We start from the raw sequence: 21,906 nt of genomic DNA, 5'->3' as shown, positions 1-21,906 counted from the left end.
GCTAACATTTTTGACTTATTTAGTTTTCTGAGGAATTTGAGTAGATTTTGGAGTTCAGCTAGTAATTACACAACAAGCTAGCTTTTTTGGCTAATTTGGCCTCTAATGAGTTTTCATGCTAATTTGGAGTTTAGCTAATATTTTAGCAATATATGCTAACATTTTTTGGCTAATTTGTTATCTACTGGAGTTTTATTGCTAATTTAGAGTTTAGCTTTTCTTTTAGCAACATGCTAACATTTTTGGTTGATTTAATTTACAGGGGAATTTTATGCTAATTTGGAGTAACGAGCTAGATTTTTCGCTCATTTGGCCTCTACGAAAGGTAAAAGGTAAAGATACGGCTCCTTCTAGGTTTTGATCAGTAGAAAACAAGACCAAATGGCTCTTTTACTGTTAAAGGTTGCCGACCCCTGGGCTAGGCATAGTGATGGTGAGGTTGGGGAAAATCATAGAAGTAAAAAAATGTCTACGAGCGGGCATGGTCATCGTTTACTCATGTTTTTGCTCCCTTTGGTGTTACGACTTCACTGGATTCTGTTATTTCAGCAAAAGAAGCAGATAGAAGGAAAGCCTATTTTATTTTTTGTTTTATATGCATCCACCATGTATGGAATTTTAAGATAGCCATAAAAATATCAACTACCAAAATCCAACAAAATGTACAATGCATTAATGCATTGCAAAAGAGCAAATTAATTTATTTGTTTCCCAAAATCCTTTCTCCATTCAGGCCAGAAGTGAGGTTATAATTGAAACACCGTTTTGCTAAATATAAGCCTCATTTTTTAAAATACAATTTTTTTATTCCCTTGTGATTTTTTTTTTTAATTAAATGTAATTTTGAAGTTAGTCTAGCAAGATAGCTCAGTCTTCTCTGTTCACCTGTGAAGGAGAGCAGCAGGAATTTGGACCAGATTTAGGTTTCAGGCTAAATGACAATCTGTGCTTTTCTAGACTTACCTTGAATGCGTGCTTGTGTTTCCCTTCCAGGTTGTGTGAGACAGTGGTGCCTCTGGAGGACCCTATTATCACAGAGACCACCTCCACGCTGCAGGAGTGGGGCATCCTGTGGAAGCAGCTTTATGTGGTCAGTGGCTGTATCTCTCTTTTAAAAACTGAAAAGGTGGACCTGCTTTACTTCTCCAAAAAATACCTCCATTATTGCTATACTTCCAGCTTTCAGAGTTTTCAGAGTTGGACCAACCACGTTGGTTTGTTGGTGTACCTAAAATATGCTCCAAACATTCAGTGACAGCTCCTTTAATTATTTCCCAGCAGCCCGTTATTCTGAGTGTCACTCTGTATTTTGATACCCCATCGTCACAGGAACAGAACCAAAGGCTGAACTCCGTTAATGGCCCAGAGACCTGTCGTATACAATTTCATGCTTTGTCATTCAGGCATTGATTGATCTTGACCTTAATCTTGTAGTTTTAGCATCATCTTAAGATCCACCATCTTCAGTCAGCTTTGCTTTGACTGGGAAAAAAGTGATTAGAAAAAAAAAAAAAAAAAACTTCCTTAATCCCGCTGAGTGTGGAGGGGGCAGGCAGAAGTGGTTAGTGGGGTTTAGAGTTTTAGAAAGTGGAGCTGAATGGCTAAGTTGCAGAGCTGGCAGTGCGTTTTTACATAACCTCTCACGGAGGACTGCTCATGCTCTGAGCAACTAAGCAGCCTGTGGCATTGATGTGATGATGTAACTTCCTCTGAAGCTTGACTAATGTGCAGCCTTGATTTAACAGTGCTGGTTTTGGTGCACATCCTCTGCGCGATAGGGGCAATCTTACTACAGTTACATCCACAATAACGGGATGTGGGATTGGCTTGACGTTGATTTATGCCTCCATAATGTTGGGAATTCAATTTTTAGCATTACTTCGGGGAACTGTGACATAAGCGTAGCTGTTTGTTTGCTATAATGTATGTAATTAGCTCCGGTCCAAACAGGCTCGTCAAGCGGGACTAAAATCTTTGTTTTCAGCAGCTTTGGAAACATGCAGTTTGTCCTCATTGAGTCTGCATGGTTGCTGAAGAGCACTTTAGCATGTGTGTGCTTAAGCCTAATTAGGATTTGCCAAAGGACCTCCTATTATAAAAGGTGTTTCCTATTGTCTGTAAAAACACAGTCTCAGATTTAATGATTTGTTTTAAGAGTATAAACTGAATATCTTGTTACAACATATTATTTTATCAGTCATTCCATCACTTAATTTATATAGCACCTTTCATCAACTGTCGAACACAAGGTGCTTAAATTAAAAGTCTTAGGACACAATAGATTAAAGGCAAAAACAAATACAAGGAGAAAAAAGGAAAATTTTTAACAACATTTCTAACAAATAAAGTTTTTTGTCCTATACATAATATTTTTAGGCAGAATTTATTTACAATGAAGAGATTTGTTTCAGGAAATAGATTTGCTTTATTTAAAGAAACTGAAACACTTTCTTTTTTTTAATTCATACAATTTTCAAGACAAATTAATCTAAAGTTATGTAGTTCAGATCTTCCCTTTAAGATAATTATAGTCTAAAATTAGGTGTACTTTTGTAGCGCTTAAAATTGGATGAAAAAAAGCATATAAATAGACCTACTTTAAAGATTTTAAACCTTTTTTTCAAGTGAACACCTATTTTAAACATATTTCCAATTACTATAACAATATACCTTAATAAGACCGTTTATTACTTTTTTTAACATTTAATTTGTCTTAAAGCGCCTTTTAAGAAGCCTTTCAGAGTAAACTATATCCATATATATGATCATATATTACCTTTGGCACACTAAAGAACACATCTTTTATATAATATCATTGTTTTTATTGATATTATATATTATTATTTATATAATATGAATTTTGTGTGAGTTTTTCTTCCTACCTGGAAGTAAAATGACTCAATCTCTGAGGCACCGCCTTTTGCTCCGTATGGGTGGAGAACAGGTCTTTAGAGGAATACTCAAGAATGCGTGAATGGATCAAAATACCGCTTTGGGGTTGTTTATAGTGAGGGGTAAACACTCATAGGACTTTTTAGGAAACTGGAATGTTTTTTTTACCCGTACAAATTTTAAGACAAACTAATAAAAAAGAAAAAAACATGTTATTTAAGCCTTCCCTTTTAAGATAATTAAAGTTAAGAAATAAGGCGGACTCTTGGAGTGCTTAAAATTGGAATAATTGGAGGAAAAAACATCCAAATAGACCTACTTTAAAGACAAATATTTTCTATAGCAAAACATGCCTATTTAAAAAAAATATTTTCAAATTACCAGAACAATATATCTAAATATGTGTGTTTGTAATTTCAACATTCAATTTGTCAAACAAAGTATTTTAAGAAATCTTACCAAGACAAGTTTTAATGTCACTTAAAACAAACAAAAAAAAAACATCTTGTATTCTACATTTTAACCTGTTTTTAAGGAGGATTTATTTTTCAACAGGAAATGACTAAATAGATCACTTTGCTGATTTTTACTTATACTATTATGTTGGTTATCAATAGAAACATTTTGTTTTGACTGTGGAGAATAGTGAGAGTTTAAATGTAATATTGGGTTTATATTTGAAGTTTTAGTGTGTTAATGTTCTGTTTTGACAACTTCAACAGAAACACAAGGTGGACCTTTTCCATAAGCTGCGTCATGTGATGAATGAGCTCATCGACCTGCGTCGGCAGCTGATTCAGGGTCACCTCTCTCAGGAGCAGACTCGCGAGATCAAGAGGCACATCACCGTACGACTTGACTGGGGCAATGAGTAAGTCATCCAGTGTGTTTGTTAACACAGTAGCAGAGCAGCAACAAGATGGCATCTAATTCAACTTCATTCAGATTAAAAACATTTCTTTTGTGATTTTTATGGTGTTTTTTGTGATTGAAAGACATGAATTGACAGTTAATGTAAAAATACACAACTGCAAGACTTGGAGTCAACAGTAATTTGACTTTTTATGATACTAAAGGATAAACCTGAGGCATTAGTTAGTACACTATGAGTTGGTTTCCATAATCAAGGGAATTATTTGTTCGCTCTGAGTTATTTCACTTTTAGTCAATGGACTCTTGGGAGTTTGAGACTGTAGAAGCTGTTGAATCTTTCACACTTGTGAGTCATGAAGTCACTTGTGACTCTGATCCACCTGCTCCAGGGGGTTGGGGTGTGAAGGGATTATCACGACCTGGATGAGTGAAAATGACACCAACGTTATTAGGTTTCTAATGATAAAAGCTCATGCTGGGTGAATACGAGTCTTTTAAATTCTAATGTTCCCAATTGCAAAAGTTCATGTCTTCATCACTTCTCTGAGATTCAAAAAAGGATTCAAAGAAGCAGAAAATCAAATTTATATTTAGTTAATTGGACTTATTAATTTGGTCTTAAAAATAGTTCAATTTTTAAATCCCATCCATGACATTTTTTCTTTAACATGCCTTTTTAAAATTAACCTTTTATCCAAAAATAAAAACACAGAACACAATTTCTATGTAGAAAATATAAAAGTTATATTGTTTTATTGTTTTGTTTGCATAATTGTATATATTTTTTCATATCTGATTAATAATATACTTTAAAATATACAACAAATTAGCCAAAATATATTTAATAGTAGTAGCAGCAGCATAGAAATGTGTGTAAATTGACCAAAACAACATAAAAAATACAAAGTAGATATCAAACAATAGAACAATCAATACCAAAGAAAAGAAAATAACCATGGCGAGAGGGTTGAATCACAACCCATAATCATGTAATAATATTATAATAAATGGAGTAAACTGCTTTAGTGTGTTGTTTTTTGTACAGATTAATAGTTTGTTAGGTCTTTAATATTAAGAATAAACCAGGAATAGTTTTTTAAATTTGAGCACAGTAATGTCTATAGTTTTAACATAGTAATTGCTTTTATGTAATTACTAAATAATTTATGAAAGTGGGTATAAAGTATAAAAAGTCTTAATTTGGGGTTCAACAATCAACAAATAACTATCTCCAGTTAACCGTCTCTGTTCTGTTCTCTCACCAGGCACCTTGGACTGGACCTGGTTCCCAGGAAAGAATTTGAAATGGTGGATCCAGATCAGATCAGTGTATCAGAGCTGTACAAATTGGTATGTGGCTTTGTATTGTTGTCTGGCAAACTAATGGTGTTCTTACTCATCCAGCGAGTTGTTAAATGCAGTAAATTAATGAAGTATTCCCTAGTTGATAATGTGCAGTTAGCTACTTCCCTGCAGCATGAATCAACTATATTTGAAGCTATGACTCACTGACTTGTACACTACATACTTTTGTACCTGTGGATGTGCCTGTCTATTGTAGGGTGTTTTTTTTGTCACTGCCCTGCTTGGTTTACATATAGGATGTGTTGTTGGCAGAGCCACATTATTGAATTGTGGGTCTCTGAGCTGCTGTTATTCTTTTGTAATATATTACAGAATATTGAACAGCAAAGTGGTAAGCTCTAGCCCTTTCACATGGGAGACCTTGGTTCAAAACCCATCATGCCTCACCCTGCCCAGCCCTGATATGAGCAAAGCACAAAAGGAAATGGTCATACTGACGGACATTGTGTCTGGACTACCAAAGTCTGAGCAGGGTGACCAGGACATGCTGGTGAGAAAAGGATTGCTAGAAGAAAAGAAAGGAGGAACTGCAAAACCATCCACCCAAAGCGCCAGCCCAACAAATGGTGGCTCAATGTTCCAAGATCAGCATAAAACAGCAGCTCTCCCAAATAAAAAAATGAAGGGATACAGCAGAAATGCTAAGGCAAAGAGGAGCCAGAACTCCAAAATTGGGTACCAAAGCCAAATACTCAGCCAGAACAGATTAATACAAGAGCCTCCATCCTTAGACTGAAGATTGCGACCAACATGGACATTAGATGGTACAGTCACTAGCATCTATGTAAAAACATACAATCTCTGCTGCAACCATCACTGAAACCAATGAGCTGATATACATAGCAGCAACAGTGATCCTTTAGATCCTTCACTATAGAATAAACACCACATAAACCAAGAAGCAAAGGATCAGACAAAAATCAAAGCTGCATACACAGAGAAATCTGTCAGCTATCGGAACTGCAGGCCAACTGAGTCCTGATCCAGAAGAATCCAAAGAAGGTGACAGTATCATCCAGGTAGTGCCCAATCACTTGCCTTTGCACAACATGGAATCCCCCATCAGCCATCATAGCAGCTAATGCAATTTATGCTACTTTATACACTCTCCATCCCCTAAATCCAGACATACAAGTTAAATCTGAGGGAAAGACACTTCAAAACTGATTCCCAGTTCCCCTTGAGTTCTCTATTGATGATCTGGGCCTGATGGTTAGATGTAAGGATGTGTGACTTTACCATTAGAAGGTGACTTACAGAAGCTTTGACATGTTCTTAATGCTTATCTCACCGCCCTTTTGAGTGTGTTCTTTATTCTTGCATGCATGTGGCTCTTGTAGATTGTTAGGTAGCTATGCAGACATAATCAAAACTGACAGCCCTATGGGAAAGTACATAAAAATAAATGTTTTACTACGTTTTTTGCCCCTAAATGACGTATTTTTGTCTTGCTGGCTGTAAACCCATAACCAGACAAGAGACACGTTTTCATGAAAAAATAATGACTCGGATGTACAATGGCTGTGGGGAAGTGGGGCTTTAAAACCTATGTGCAAAAAGAGAGAGAAAAACAGAAGCAAACCCAGTTTTAGAGATGTGCCGTTACAGTACAAATGTTATGAAATTTAGAGTAATTCTTTTGGAAACTGTCATCTGGGAGGGAGATCCTCGCTGGTCAGTCGCTGCCGCTCCCTGTGTTGTGTGTTGGTGAGCGCATTCTCAAAGTGCCCTGCAGCATCCCATTATCCCGTTGCCATGTTTCTCAGCTTTACACGCAGATTATTTGTGCACGAAACGCTGTGTTCAGAAACAACAGCAAAACTCTTCCTTGCCAAAAAGCTTCCCGACTCTGTCGATGAAAGCAAGCTTGTCTCTGGCAGGGCACAAGGCCTTGGCGCCTCTTCAGGTATGGAAGATGAGTTCTTTTAGACGGCTAAGCAGAGAGTGAAATCTGTTCTTGAGTGTGTGTGTGTGTGGGCAATGCTGGCTTTGTCCTCCTCTCTCGCTCTTGCTCACGTTTTGCCTCATGTGGGCTTCTCTCAGGGATGCGGGAACATTATTCTAGCCACTCCATAGCATATGTGTGGGAAATGTTCTTTGTTTTGAAGCATTGACTAAGGCACAACTCAAGAACTGTGTTTCTGAAGCTGTTAGAATGTAAATACATTCATTGTGTGGGACGTGTAATGACTACACAGAATGATATGACACATTTTCTTTCTAATGTTCCCTTTTCTTTTAGCACGTATCCAGCAGACACTGTGGTCAGCAAAGCACAAACCAGGTACAGCCATTTACCTTTTACTGTAAGATCCTCAATTCCATCTTTAGTTTTCGTTAGTTCCCAAAACGTTCTTGGTCAAGCTGGTCTCCAATCTGCAGGATCCGTAAGGGCTTCCATGCTCTGCGGAGATCTCAGACAAACTCTGCCAGGGTGAAAGGGCTGATTCCCACTGGGATGACATATGTCACAATGCTCGCACAAATGCTTCTGTGATTTTTCTGTCCAGTAAATTCCATTCAAACTGGCTCACGATTCAATGTTGTATGACATTTTTAATCAGTATCGGAAGCAGTGGGATTCTCTCACATCCAAGTGGCAAAACTTTACCAGCTTTTTTATAAATTTCCCCACATGTGCCTAAAAGCGTCACGCAGAGAAAATAAAAATGAGTAAAAAAAATGGAGCATTATATTTTTTTTGGGTAAAAAAACATTAAAACATATGAAAGTGCGCTAATCCATAAAGCCTAGATGCTCAAATAGTTTTTTCTTTCTGGGACATAAACTGTATATAAATACAGGCGTGTATATAAATATTAGCTGTCAATGTTAACAAGTTAACGTGCTTAATTAATTAAAAAAACATGTTAAGATTCATTTGGATTCACTTTAGACGGTTCAGGCTTCCACGGCATGCATTAATTTCTGATAATGTTCTCTTCATGAGGCATTATCCTGCTTATAACATGGTCACTTACAAATTAAATAAATATTCAATCGATTTTTAGTACTTTCTTCTCTTTATTTTTTCGGATTAGATCGCTTTTTTCACATCATTATTTCATACGTGGTAGGGCCTGTTGTCACGGTAACACAAGTACGCATCAATGGGCTGAACTCTGCAGCATTGTCACGATAGGTTCAATAGAGCATCAGTTACAGCGGTTTTTGTCTAGAAGATGAAAGAACTTTTTTAATTTTTTTAGTAGCCTGGGCTGTGATTTAGAACATTGGGGCTATGTGACTGAAGTTTTTTTTTTTTTTTTCCGGTCTGCAGGTTTATTTCTTATGGCTGTTTGTCAGCATCTTTGTTTTCTTGGACTAATACTGCACGTATAAAAATCTTTAGAGTTCTGCTTATCTTACTGTTGATGTGTTTTGCTCATATAAATTATACTTCTGAGTCAACACTTAGTGAATGTAAAAATTCACAATTAAAAAATAAAGGACACATTTTTTTTCTGGTCTGTTTTTGCTAAAAAGCTGCATGTTGTCAAATAAAATGTACCAAGTAAGACATTGTGATTAATCGTGATTAATCACAATATAAAAGTGTTATTAATATGATTACATTTTTTAACAGATAATAAGTGGTCCGCAAATACTGTAACAAAAAAAAAAAAAAATCATGTTTTTCCAGGTTTGCGATTAATTAGTTAGATTTTTTATACTATTCCCAGCGCTAGTACATGTACACACATTGTACATATTTATGTTCCTTTTGCCTAACGCCCCAAAAATGACCTAAAAAGTCAGTAAAGGAACAGAATCCAGATTCACTGTCTCTTCCTTCTTTAATCCTAGGGTGACAGCACGAAGCAGCGCCACGGCGATGGTTGCCGCGTTCCTGTGTCGCACCATCTCTTCATCAATCTGAAGAGCTTTACTTACAACAGCATCAGCGAAGACGCGGATGTTTTCTTTTTTCTGTATGACACTCGCGAGGCCAAACAAATCAGGTATGCCGAAAAATACGCCTGTATTTATAAAAAAAAAAAACCTCCAGAGGCGTCACAGTGCAATGTTGCACATTCGTACTGGAAGACAGACACACATGCACACATGCACAGTCTCAGATCAGCAGATTGACTGTTGTGGTTGACAGACACTCTGAAACTGTGAGCTGGCTTTTTTGCAGTGAGAAGTTCATGGTGAGACTGAACAAAAATGGAGGACCAAAGAATCCGGAGAAGGCCGATCGCCTCTGTGCCCTCTTCACAGTGAGATATTTGAAATCTTATCATGAACACATTTTACGTTTCCCTTCCTGTCTGATTTTTCCTTTTTTTTCCTCAGGACTTAAGCAGTAAAGACTTGAAGAGAGATCTCTACATCGTTGCACATGTTGTTAGAACCGGTAAATATAGTAGAGTTTGCATTTTCTTAACTCTTTTATGTTCATCCCAACAAGCTATCTATTGTTTTGTTTTCAGGTCGCATGCTGCTAAATGACTCAAAGAAAGGCTTGCCTCATGTGCAGTATAGACGGCCGTATGGCTGCGCTGTGCTCGCCATGAGTGATGTTTTCCACACCATCACGGACCTCAAAGAGGAGAAAGACTTTGTGCTCAAAATTTATACGTGAGTATAGCAGTGGAGCTGGTCTGGAGTCACAGGCCTCTCTTTTTTGAGGCATGATGCTCAAAGAGTCAATGCTGCAATGCAGGAATGTGTGAATGTTGTGAAGATGACAAACCAGTCCTTCTCTGTTGACGCTTGGCGAGTTTTGACCAGAATGATAATGAAGTGTCCTCTGGAAAATCAATAGCTGCACACCCCAGGTCTGAGATAGGTCACTTGGCATGTTGTGAATCTGGCTACCTCTGTTAGGCTCCTCCACAGACCGCCACTCCTGAACCACGGCCAACCCAGTGGCGGAGGGATGCGGAGAGGCAAGGAGATTGAGAGAGATGACGCAGAGATAATTGAGCAAAGTTAGAGGACAAAGCAAAATCACAGCAAGCTCAGCATATTTCCTGATCAGTCAACAGCAGAGCCGCACTCACCCTCTTAGCGTCCATTCCGGGTCACAGGTCATTACGAGGCTTTTGCCGCAGAAGCCAGTTAAAATCATCCTTAAGATATTGTCTAGTGCTTACATGACAGCGTGATATTTCAGTATGAGATAAAGATGTCCCAAATCCTAAGCTTTCATTTTAATTGGATTGCTACGCTAAAACAAAGAGCTCTTCCTCTTAAAAAGCATGCAGTGATTCAGTGGTAATCTGCCTCCAAACTGTCGGTTCCTATAACGCTCCAGTCTGCGCGTTTCCTCATGCCTTTCCCAAGGGCCTTTTGGCCCGCAGTAATGAAAAAGCCTGGTAGAGAGCTGGCTGTCAGGTTTGCTTAGTATGCTGTGCGTTTAGGCTAATGTGCTGCTTGATAGCAACTCCCCCATTCTGCTACCTTTTCTTCAGGAGGAAATCAGCTCTGGGACACATGCTGCTCATGCAGTTCCTGCGTGCTCTGTCCCAAACCCTCCATCTGGATGTTACGTTGCTAACAACCCGATCCAATCCTCTTTCTCTCTAGATGTAATAACGAGAACGAGTGGTACCAGATTCACGAAAACATCATCCGCAAGTCCAACACCAAGTACTCAGCCCCAAGCACCAACTATGGTAAATATGTTTGTACAAATCTACTTCTTTCTAGAATCTTAAACAGACATTAGTGGCTATGCTTAATATTAAGTATAATTGTGCAAATGACGCCCTTATATGTTTACTTAGAGGGTTCATTTTTCCATGTAACCCCTTAAGTTAAAGATTAACTCCAGGAAAAAATGTAGAAATCAAAAAAAGAAAATCTTCCATAAGGGGAAAGATGTTGTAATATTCCAATTTAAAGCAGCATATTTTAACATATTTTAACCAACTGCCTTTAGCATGCTTTCTTTCCAACAGGCAGCAGGAGGCCGCTTCTGTGAGAGATCTGTAGGATCTCTTCTGAATGATTCCACATGAACATTTTTTTAACAATATTTTTGGAGATCATAAGAATAAAAATGGTGATGGCAAAAAACTATTATTAAAAGATGCCATTTGTCATTTTTGTCATCCAAATTGCCAGCTGCCCCATCATAAAATATTAATTAAGAGCTAATTCACTGCATATCTTATAAACATCAAAAGCTAGTGGTTTGAATTTGGCTCAGTCCTTGAAAGAAAATGTCTCGAGATTTGTTTTTGTCTTACTCCTCTCCGTCGTTTCGTTGTGTAAATCCATGCAACACCAATTTATCTGTGTCCCTCTGTTCTGGCTCCGATCACGAATCTTCATCCACCCTCCTGTCTGTCTTCTCTCCACCCACATTCTGACTAATGTCCTTTAAATACCCCTCCATCCTTCCATTTTGCCGTCTCTGATCTTCTGTGTCATTTTCTTTCGTTTTCTTCATGTTCCTCCTGACCGGACAACACCCTTCAAATTTACGTGCTCCCACACCGCCCTGCTGCCTGCCTCTGCCCCCTAGGCCTCATCATTTCCCTGCAGCTGCTGCGAGGTGAGCTGGAGCAGATCAGACGGGAGAACCAGGCCGTCTTCAACAGGGCCCTGGCGCTCACACGCAAACTGGGTTTCCCAGATGTCATACTGCCAGGTAAGAAGCCAGGGAGCAGTATGTGGTGATGGGTACAGAGAGGGGGGTGGAGACCAGAGGCCAGATGGCTTGGAGGAATTAAAGAAGGTGAAGGTCACAGATGACGAAGAAGAGGAACCAGATAAGGAAAAGAAAAGGGGGGTGGTAGCATAAAATAAAATAGAATAAAAAAACCTCCAAACTGATGTTCTATATGATGACAGGACAGAAGCATTATGTACATTGTGTGGTGATGTGCATGAAATAAAGTTCTAAACAACAATAAATAGTTATAATACTAAAAAATACTCCGATCATCTTTTAATCGATATTGTGGTGTTTTGATTATGATTTTGCTGCTTTAAGTCAAAATGTACAGTTTTTCTCAGTTGCTAAAACACTAAACTCTGTTGTCTGAACCCACTGATTGACTCGATCACTCCTTTGACAAATCCATAAGCTCCTCTCACATGTTTAGACACAATTTGCCAACGCATTTTCATTGTGATGTATCAGTGCTGCATAATGTTGTGCACGGGTAACAAAAGTCAAACATAAATAAAGCACAGATGTCACTCAAAAGTGGGATTTGAGTTCACATTTTAGAGAAAAGGAGAGCAGCTTTCAAGAAAGTGTCTCAACAATCAAGAAAAACTGTAAAACAAAAAAAAAATCTGTCATTTTCTAGGATATAGTTCTTGCAGAGCGGCATTGGTTCTTTACAAATTCATCTGAGTTGTTGGATCATTGCCATGGAGTAGCCTGCCCCTACTTCCCATCATCCATCTGTTTTCTCTTGCTAGCTTACAGCCCCTCACAACCCAACCTGAAAATTACTGGTGAAACAAAAATGGTGAGCAATGTTGGAGCTATCCAGACGTACAGTTTTAAGCCAGATGCCAGCTTGGACGACATACATGGATCGTCTATAAGTGGATGCATTGGAATGGAGCAGAGCAGGGAGATTGTTGCCTACCTGCTGTAGCTTATCCGTCACAACTACAAGCTTTTTCCAATGACACTTTTCCATCTGGTCATGATTCTCAATTATTTGAATGAAGAAATTCTCAGAAATTCGATTTTTAGCTTAATTTACTTGAAATATGTCCTCCAGCATGAGGAAAACGCTACAAGAACATGTTAAGAACACCATTTTAACTGGAGTGTGTTTTTAACATTCCTATTACTCCATTATTACTCCAATGGGAGGAAAACATGTCTTCAAACCTGATTATTTTAATATGCTGACATTATAGCCTTTCATTTCTACTGAGAATGTATAATCCTCAACTCCTCACTCTGCTCTCCCCCATTTACCCGAAATACTGTTCAGTTTTACCGTGAGTCATTTGTCCCAAAGGAAATCATTTAAGATATAAATAACTGTAATCTGCTTTTATAAATAACTGTAATATCTTGTGTTGCCACTTAGATTTATTCCGTTAAACACTGACCTCTCTAAATGTGCTGAGCCGGCCCGGTGCCTGTATGAATCAAAAACAACAGGGACATTTGGATTTGAAAATAATGGAGCCCCTAATGTGATCAATGAAGCTTAACTTGTATTGACCGCTTACTGTTAATGTGTATTGGCATCATAGATTTTTTTTTATTTATTTATTTTTTTATCTGAGATCATTTTTCGCTCTAATTGAAACAGCACTTTCTTCACTTTCTTTCACTTAATCACATTTTTGTCATTAGAGTTTAAAGGCTGGGTGTTATTTTTCCTGCTGCTCCCTTCGGAGCCACAAATCCAATTTAATGTTTCTCGTCTTTTACAAAATAATGGTGGGGGCCGAGATAAGTTGGTATAATCACGGATGTTTTCTCTTGAGTAACGTACCTCCCTTTCTCAATTATCAAAGGTGACATCCGCAACGACCTGTACCTAACCCTGGAGCGGGGGGAGTTTGAGAGGGGAGGGAAGAGTGTCCAGAAGAACATTGAAGTCACGCTTTATGTGCTCTACGCTGATGGGGACACACTCAAAGTATGACACATTCTATCATCACCAGTTCTGTCATATCAGGAGGAATGAAACGCAGAGTATAACTGGATTTTGTTGTGGACTTTGCAGGACTGCATCAGTTTGGGCAGCGGGGAGCTAAACACCTCAGAGTATCGCTCATTTGTCCTGTACCACAACAACAGCCCGCGCTGGAGTGAGATGGTCAAGCTACCCATTCCTATAGACCGTTTCAGAGGCTCCCATCTGCGCTTTGAGTTCAGACACTGCTCTAGTGAGTCGATACAGTAAAATCTACAAATGCAATTATTTCATTGCAGAACTGCATGTGATGCATGGTGATGTGGTGTTCTTTCTTTCAGCTAAAGATAAAGGGGAGAAAAAGTTATTTGGCTTTGCTTTCACCCCTCTGATGAGAGAAGACGGGACCACGCTCTCAGATGAGATCCACGAGCTTTATGTGTACAAGGTACGAAACATGGTGATGTGACAAAAGAGAAGGACTTTTTTTGGTTCTCATTTAGGTTTTATTCAAAAAGCAATAAAGCAAATATGTTATGTTGCAACTCAACAAGCCACAAAACTGCTAGAATAGGGGTCTGAAACCTGCAGCTCCAGAGCCACATGTGGCTCTATTATCTCTCCACAGTAGCTCTCTCGCTGAATTAAAAATAAAATAATATACATTGCAAAAAAAATTAAACTTTAGCTTCTATTTTAGCAACAGGCTCAGGTTTCTGACTAATTTAGTTTTCTGAGGAATTTTATGCAAATTTGGAGTTTAGCTAATATTTTTTGCAAAATGCTGGTGTTTTTAGCTAATTTGTTAACTACTGAAGTTTTTTTGGGGGGGATAATTTAGCTTCTATTTTGACAACATGATAACATTTTTGACTAATTAAGCTTCTGAGGAATTTTAGGCTATTTTGTAGTTCAGCTAGTAATTGAGCAACGGAAGCTTTTTTTTGTGGCTAATTTGGCCTCTGAGTTTTTTATGCTAATTTGGAGATTAGCTTTTATTTTTGCAACATGCAAACATTTTTGGCTGATTTAATTTAATGAGGAATTTTATGCTAATTTGGAATTTAGCTAGTTATTAATCAACAAGATAGCCTTTTCGCTAATTCGGTATCTACTAAACGTGAAGGTAAGAATGTAAAAAAAAAAACAAAAAAAAATCCCATTTTGAGACATACTAGTTTCTTTTTATATTTTTTCTTTAGCTGGTACCAAAAATAATTCACAGAATTCCCAATTCTGGAAAAATAATTTTATAAAAAAAACAAAAAGAAGGTCATGAATGCAAATCTAAATTTCTTAAAGGCTAAAGTAAGTCCATGCAGCTCCTTCTAGGTTTTGATCCATAGATAATGAACCCAAATAGCTCTTTTACTGTTAAAGGTTGCCGACCTCTGTGCTAGAACAAAACTACCTGAAGCATGGTGGTGGAGTGGTGATGATGTGGCTTACTTTTGCTGCCACATGACCTAGACACTCTGTCAAGGATTCATTTTTCAGCATATCAAAGTATTCAACCATTGTCTGACTACTATAATGTGCCAGTATAAATAATAATAAAGTAACAATAATAATCAGAACGTGTTATTTTTTTCACTTGCTACAAAAATGATTTCTGCAATAGCGTATTAATGTGGTTCAATGATAACAAGGACAACATTTTTGCTTTTTGGTAAAAAAATCTTGGACTCAAAATGTATTAATAACTGTTTTTGGCTACTATGTAAAAAAAAGTTAAGGAAATCATTATGGGGTGGCATTAAAAAGTTTGCTTTTTACCATTGCTTTTCAAGAAATTAATTAAACTCTATTTGGCAAACATTACATTCAATGGATTCAGTAAGATATATAAAGTACTGTTTGTATAAGTACAAATATATCTATCTGGGATTTAGCAATTATTCAAAGCAATTATTAAAATTAATATTTCCTATAAATTTGATATTCATATATATTTAATATATTATATGTATTTTCATTATAGTATTAGATAATGCAATACTTTTCTGACCCCCTCAACATTCTCACAGTTACATTCTGAGATCCAACAATATCTTATTATCTTATTGTTCTGTACCTGAAGTTTCTTTTACCTGAAAGTTTTATTCACTGGAAAAAAAATAAATAAATAAATACTTTTCTATACAGAAAACTCTAATTTGAGCTTAAATGGACTTCTAGAACCAATCATTTGTTAATCCACTCTGACTGTTTCTTTCACTAGTGTGATGAAAACACCACCTTTAGTAACCAGGGCCTGTACCTGAGCCTGCCCTGCTGTAAGGAGGATTTCAACAGCTGCCCCGCCCTGCCTGCCAATCTGCCCTTCCAGAGGAGTCCCAAAGAAACCTTCTGGGTCTCCACAATACTCTGCTCCACCAAACTCACACAAAATGGTAACCATATACACTAATTACACCTGTTATAGCATGTCCCGCCATTATTCAATGTTCACTTTTTTCCTTCAGTGGACCTTTTGGCTTTGCTGAACTGGAAGGCCCATCCGGACAGAATACTGGACATCCTCGGTCGACTCCGTCAGATTAGTGGAGAGGAGATTGTCAAGGTCCCCATGCATTTTCTATTTACCTGGAGTCTATTTTAGTACATTGTCAATCTTTTCATGTTGTCTTGATATTTGTTCTTTTTTTTTCTTTGCAGTTCTTGAGAGATGTCCTAGATACGCTCTTCTGTCTTTTAGATGACAACACTGATAAATATGGCCCATTGGTTTTCCAGTCTCTGGTAGGAACAAAGCCGCTCTGACATATTATTAAAAGGTCACATGTTGTGTGTTTTAAGCAGTCAGAATCGGTGTAAGTGTTTGTATTTGTGTGCTCAGGTGTACATCATTAACCTACTCAGGGATAGCCGCTTCTACCACTTCAGACCTGTCATGGACGCCTACATCCAGAACCACTTTGCTGGTGCTTTGGCATACAAGTAAAAACATTTATTTGTCTTAAAACCAATCAAGCTTTCATAAAATGGTCCTAATCTTCCATCAAATGTTCTTGCAGGGAGCTGATCCGATGTCTGAAGTGGTACATGGACCGCTCAGCGGAAGTGGTTAGACAGGATCACATTCAGGAAGCCATGAGGGTAAAGCTCTGCGCTCGCGTCCTTGTAGCGCTGCTCTGGCTCCTTTTGCAGGGATTTGTTAGCTTGAGAAAAGGCCCAAACAGAAAGGAATCTGATAAGAGTAATGTGACACCCCCTAAAGAAGTCAACTCCCTGCTGAAAGAACAGCTATTTAAAGGCTGATACTGAAAGCCCTGCAGAGATTAGGTGCAGCATTTTCATGTGATCTTTAAATTTGATTTGTGAAGAGATAATTGGGAGCCATGCGGCGGCGTTGCCAGGTTGATTTCTTTGAAGTGAACTGTAGGCCACCTTCAGTCTTGGTTTTCTGCCAAGGATCTGAAAGTATGACCTGCCTTTATGTCTCCCCGTCCAACACACAACCCCAGGCGCTCGAGTATCTGTTCAAGTTCATCGTCCAGTCCCGTATCCTGTATTCAAGAGCGACCTGTGGGAGGGAGGAGGAGCAGTTCAGAGTGAGCATCCAGGAGCTCTTCCAGTCCATCCGCTTCGTTCTAAGTCTGGACAGCCGCAGCTCCGAGAATCTGGTGTTCACACAGGTCGGAAACAAAGTCACATTTATATTTTGTTATATTTTTGATCTATTCCTTGTGTATCGATGCTCCACATTCACCGCTGCCCTGTCCTTGGCTTGAACTTGGACAGTGTAGGTGTGTGATCAGGGGCTGAGTGGTCATGCCTCTGAGCTCTCGCTCTCATCTGTAAGTCACAGCGCCCCCCTGTGGTAGCTCTGCAATGCAGCAGGTGGTCTGCAACCATCACCTTCTTTTAGCAGAACAAAGTATTTGAATGTAGATTTAGGTATTTATGGTTCGACTACAAAGTATGTAAACGCAAGAAAGGATATGACCAAAAAAAACGTCTTTTATAAAATAAATTTGTGGTTGTATCCCTTATAATTATTTAACAAAACTTAGTATTTAAAGGATTTGATTTGTCACCGTTTTTATAAGGGCAAATTGTTAATGATTGAGAGTAATGATAGAACATCATTTACTACATTTATTTGCTTTCTTCTGTTTTGATTGTTTGAAATAAACTAATTTTATTTGAGTGTAAAACATGTTTGAGTAGTACTATTTTTCTTTTTTTTCATAAATAGTAGTAAGTTCTTAATAGTTTCCATGTAAATGTGTCTTTTCTCAACAGGCAGCTCTGTTGAACAGCTTCCCTGACATATTTGACGAGCTGCTGCAGATGTTCACTGTTCAGGAGGTAGCTGAATATGTCAGAGGCACTCTTGGGAGCATGCCCAGCACGGTGGACATTGGTCAGTCTATGGATGTTGTCAAGCTGCAATCCATTGCTCGTACCGTTGAGAGCCGCCTCTTCTTCTTCCCCGGTAAGATGATACTCAAATTTAAAGTATAAAACAATGAAATGGAAAAGAACAACAAAAAAATGACATTTATTTTTGCAATATTATTTCCTTCTGTTTGGAAACATTCTGGCATAAATTTTTTGGGGGGAAATCAATTCAAAAAGGAATAAAAAATCTTTTAACAAATTAGTGAGAGAAAGAAACACACACAGTCACTCACATGCTGCTCACCAGCCTGGTCACACTCTGCAAGCCAGCCAACATGGTTGTTTTGGCTACTATGGCTGGAGCAGCACGCCCAAACTGATCCAAGTGTTCGGGGAGGTTAAGGTCAGGGCTGCTGGGAGGTCATCCCGATTCTTTTTATTCCTAAATTCTGGAGATAGTTTCTCTCTGTGTGTGTTATCATGAAGGAAACAACTGTGGAGATATGGGATCGCCAGTGGTTGAAGACCTTCATCTCCTATGTTTTGAGTTTTCCTCCAATGATGAGAATCCTCTTAATTCCATGAACAAAGATGGATAGAAACTTTAAATCTGTAGAGGATAAATGCGGCCAATCAGATGCCTGATTAATAACACATGTAGAAACCAGATTATCATAAGAACATTTACCAGTAACAGCCCACCAATACATGTTGCTTGTTTCATGTGAATAGAAATTTAAATTAATAAACAGGCTTTCCATCATTAAAGACCCATTTCAATGAAAACTGGTTTTTGTTAACATGTTCATGTAGCATTTTTTTAATGATGGAAGACATATGTAAAATAATTTTAGATTAAAACTGAGTTTCTGAGTATTTTTTTGTTTGTTTGTTTAAATCAACTTGGATCAGGAGCAGATGAGAATTGGCAGTATAGAAGCTCGGGTTTGTGACTGCCATGGCTGGACCAAAATGTCTCTGATCAGCTACGATTCAATTGCAGACAATCTTCATTTTCCTCGTCTTAACTGCCGTCTGCCTCAAAGATCTGATATTACTTGCTTTTTGATTTTTTTTTTTTTTTGCTACGCTAATGTTAGCTTGGGGTTGTGAGGTGCTATAAGCTTGCGGGAGAGTGTAAACAAAGGGCTGATGGGAAATCACTAACAGTTCCGTCCACTACAGTGAGGTGAATTTCTAATGAGCTACAGCTGCTCTGCACGTCTAAAAAAAAAACAATGAATTTTTGATTGTGGATAAAAACTACATTCTCATTATTAAAAGACCTCTGAAAACAGTTTTAAAATAATAGTCGGAGTTGGACTTTAAAGAATTTGATGCACAAAATAATTGTAACAAAGCACAAAGTTGTTAATTGTAGTTTCTGCTTATGAAAATACTTCTGAAGTATTAATGTTAGATTTTCAGTCACATGCTCAGGCTTTAGTGTCATTCTCGTTTTGTCTGCTTCCTCAGAGTCCCGCAGTATTTTGCTGCCAGTAGTTTTGCATCACATCCATTTGCATCTTCGCCAGCAGAGGGAGCTGCTCATATGCTCTGGAATCCTGAGCAGCATCTTCTCCATAATTAAAACAAGTTCCATGGTACTGTACTCTCTCTAACAAACAGATTTTACATTCTTTGAAAATATATATAAATATAAATCATTTCAATATCACTGAGAAATTTCTAAAGGATGCTTTAATCTTTCAACAGATGGCTCTTACCAAAGCATGTACAGCTTCTCAGTACAAAGTGTGAAACATTCTCACTCTCCCTTCAATCTGTTCTCTCCGTTTAGGAGTCTTCTGTTCAGGAGGAGGTGGAGATGATGGTGGAGAGTTTGCTGGATGTACTTTTGCAGACTCTGCTGTCCATCATGAGCAAATCTCATTCAGTGGAGACGTCCAGAGGACAGCGCTGTCCCCAGTGCACTGCTGAGATAACGGTTAGGCTTTCGACCGCAAAAGTCACCTTCTGTTTGGAGTTGTTTGGCCTCTGTTTTAGTTTGTCTGACACGCTCTTTTATGCAGGGGGAGTATGTTTCCTGTCTTCTTTCTCTACTGCGACAAATGACGGAAATCCACTTCCACCATCTGCTCAATAGCTTCCACAGCAAGGAGGAGCTCAAGGTGGGAAACCTGCAACGACTGCACCTTCTGTTTTTGTCGCACACCTCGACTGAACACATATTTCTCGGCAGGAGTTCCTGTTAAAGATTTTCTGCGTATTTCGCAATCTGATGAAGCTGACTATCTTCCCCCGAGACTGGAGCATCATGAGGCTTCTCACCAGCCAGTGAGTCTTCTTTAGATTAGAAATGCTTTAGAGGCTCTTAAGGTAAAAACAGCCAGTTTTTGGCTTCAGGCTCATTTTGTTAGCTGACATTGTGATATTTGCTTTTCTGCAGTATCATCGTCGTGACAACACAGTTCCTCTCTCCTGCGCTGCACAAAAACTTCTCCGAGGCAGATTTTGATTTCAAGGTTGGTCTTTGTTCAGCTGCAGAAATCATTCCACCTTAAGTCACAACGTTTGTTTAAAAGTGACTCTTTTATCATGCACCCTTCCATAATCAGTCTATGCCTCTCTCTGTGTCAGGTGTGGAACTCCTTCTTCAGCCTTGCTGTTCTGTACATCAACCAGCCCAGTCTGCAGATGGAAGCTCTCGGCCCCGCGAAGAGAAAGAAAACCCTCGACAAGTACAAAACCACCTTAAAATTCATGCGTGCACATTTTCATTTAATGTGTTATTTACACAATTTATCTCCCCTTTTCTGCGCAGGTACAGTGACATGAGAGTAATAATGGCGTATGAGCTGTGCAGCATGTGGCAGAAATTAGGTGCGGCTGGAGCACAAGCACACTCACTCAAACCGAGCTTGGCCCACATTACAGGGAGGCATTTCTCATTCTGGGGTCTGCTTTCACGAGGTATTTCGTGTGTTTCAGGTGAAAACAAACCCCACTTCATCCCAGGAATGATGGGTCCTTTTCTCGGAGTGACTCTTGTGCCTCAGCTTGAAATTCGTAATATTATGATCCCAATTTTTCATGATATGATGGATTGGGAACAGCGGAAAAATGGCAACTTTAAACAGGTGAGATGAAAACATAAAATAAATGCTACGTATCGGGCTAATAAACAGCATTTTTTCACTTTGATTGCCTTTATATGAATAATTTGTGTTTTTAAAGGTGGAGGCGGAGCTGATGGATAAGCTGGACAGCATGGTGTCAGATGGGAAAGGTGACGATAACCACAGAGAGCTGTTCAGCCTGCTGTAAGCATCGAGCATGACTATAGTGTTGTCGACGAAGAAAATGATCTGTTTTACTCTAAACTGATCTTCTGCTTTTGTTTTGGTGCCCAGAACACAACTATTTGGTCCTTATCCGAGGTGAGGAATTATTTTTTACATCTAAACCCGAAGCAGACTCTTGGTTAATGTTAGTTAGCTCAAAAAATCTAATTAAACGACCATCAATTTATTTAATATTAAAAAAAGGGCTATCATTGAAGAGAGATTTATAAATATTTTTAAAAAAACATGTCCACAGATGAACCATTAGTTTGTAGATTCTTTTTTTCAGCAGCAATAAATATTATTTTCTGCATACATTCACAGCTGAATATGTTTGAAAAGTTCCTCTTTGCAATCACTCTGAGGTTAGATTTTCAACAAAATTGGAATCTGACATTGTGCTAGAGCCGGGGTGGACAAACGTTTTGATTCTTGGACCACAAAGTATTCTTAAAATTTGATGTGTTTTGGTAATCTACCTCATAAGAGAAACATGGAATGAGGCGAAAACACGCTTTAAATATTCATATATCAGAAAAAGCACACGAACG

General features: G+C 38.4%; 1 protein-coding gene across 2 annotated transcripts in view; it reads left to right on the top strand.

The window, feature by feature from the left end:
- Positions 1–21,906, top strand: part of LOC112159111 (dedicator of cytokinesis protein 3) — a 51,719-nt gene that overhangs the window by 14,972 nt on the left and 14,841 nt on the right. For both annotated transcript variants that reach the window (XM_024292974.2, XM_024292973.2), the window contains exons 5-34: positions 994–1,090; positions 3,615–3,763; positions 5,031–5,115; positions 7,373–7,414; positions 8,938–9,092; positions 9,272–9,353; positions 9,430–9,490; positions 9,567–9,714; positions 10,666–10,754; positions 11,609–11,734; positions 13,582–13,706; positions 13,794–13,956; positions 14,045–14,151; positions 15,925–16,096; positions 16,169–16,266; positions 16,362–16,445; positions 16,543–16,643; positions 16,721–16,802; positions 17,171–17,341; positions 17,952–18,144; positions 19,527–19,654; positions 19,852–19,998; positions 20,084–20,182; positions 20,254–20,348; positions 20,461–20,536; positions 20,652–20,752; positions 20,836–20,894; positions 21,003–21,151; positions 21,249–21,334; positions 21,425–21,451. In XM_024292974.2, coding sequence (XP_024148742.1) covers positions 994–1,090; positions 3,615–3,763; positions 5,031–5,115; positions 7,373–7,414; positions 8,938–9,092; positions 9,272–9,353; positions 9,430–9,490; positions 9,567–9,714; positions 10,666–10,754; positions 11,609–11,734; positions 13,582–13,706; positions 13,794–13,956; positions 14,045–14,151; positions 15,925–16,096; positions 16,169–16,266; positions 16,362–16,445; positions 16,543–16,643; positions 16,721–16,802; positions 17,171–17,341; positions 17,952–18,144; positions 19,527–19,654; positions 19,852–19,998; positions 20,084–20,182; positions 20,254–20,348; positions 20,461–20,536; positions 20,652–20,752; positions 20,836–20,894; positions 21,003–21,151; positions 21,249–21,334; positions 21,425–21,451 — 3,297 coding nt within the window. The remainder of the gene's footprint in view (positions 1–993; positions 1,091–3,614; positions 3,764–5,030; positions 5,116–7,372; positions 7,415–8,937; positions 9,093–9,271; positions 9,354–9,429; positions 9,491–9,566; positions 9,715–10,665; positions 10,755–11,608; positions 11,735–13,581; positions 13,707–13,793; positions 13,957–14,044; positions 14,152–15,924; positions 16,097–16,168; positions 16,267–16,361; positions 16,446–16,542; positions 16,644–16,720; positions 16,803–17,170; positions 17,342–17,951; positions 18,145–19,526; positions 19,655–19,851; positions 19,999–20,083; positions 20,183–20,253; positions 20,349–20,460; positions 20,537–20,651; positions 20,753–20,835; positions 20,895–21,002; positions 21,152–21,248; positions 21,335–21,424; positions 21,452–21,906) is intronic.

Source organism: Oryzias melastigma, linkage group LG7 (assembly GCF_002922805.2).
Source record: "Oryzias melastigma strain HK-1 linkage group LG7, ASM292280v2, whole genome shotgun sequence".
Lineage (NCBI taxonomy): Eukaryota > Metazoa > Chordata > Actinopteri > Beloniformes > Adrianichthyidae > Oryzias > Oryzias melastigma.
This window is presented reverse-complemented; position numbering and strand designations above follow the sequence as displayed.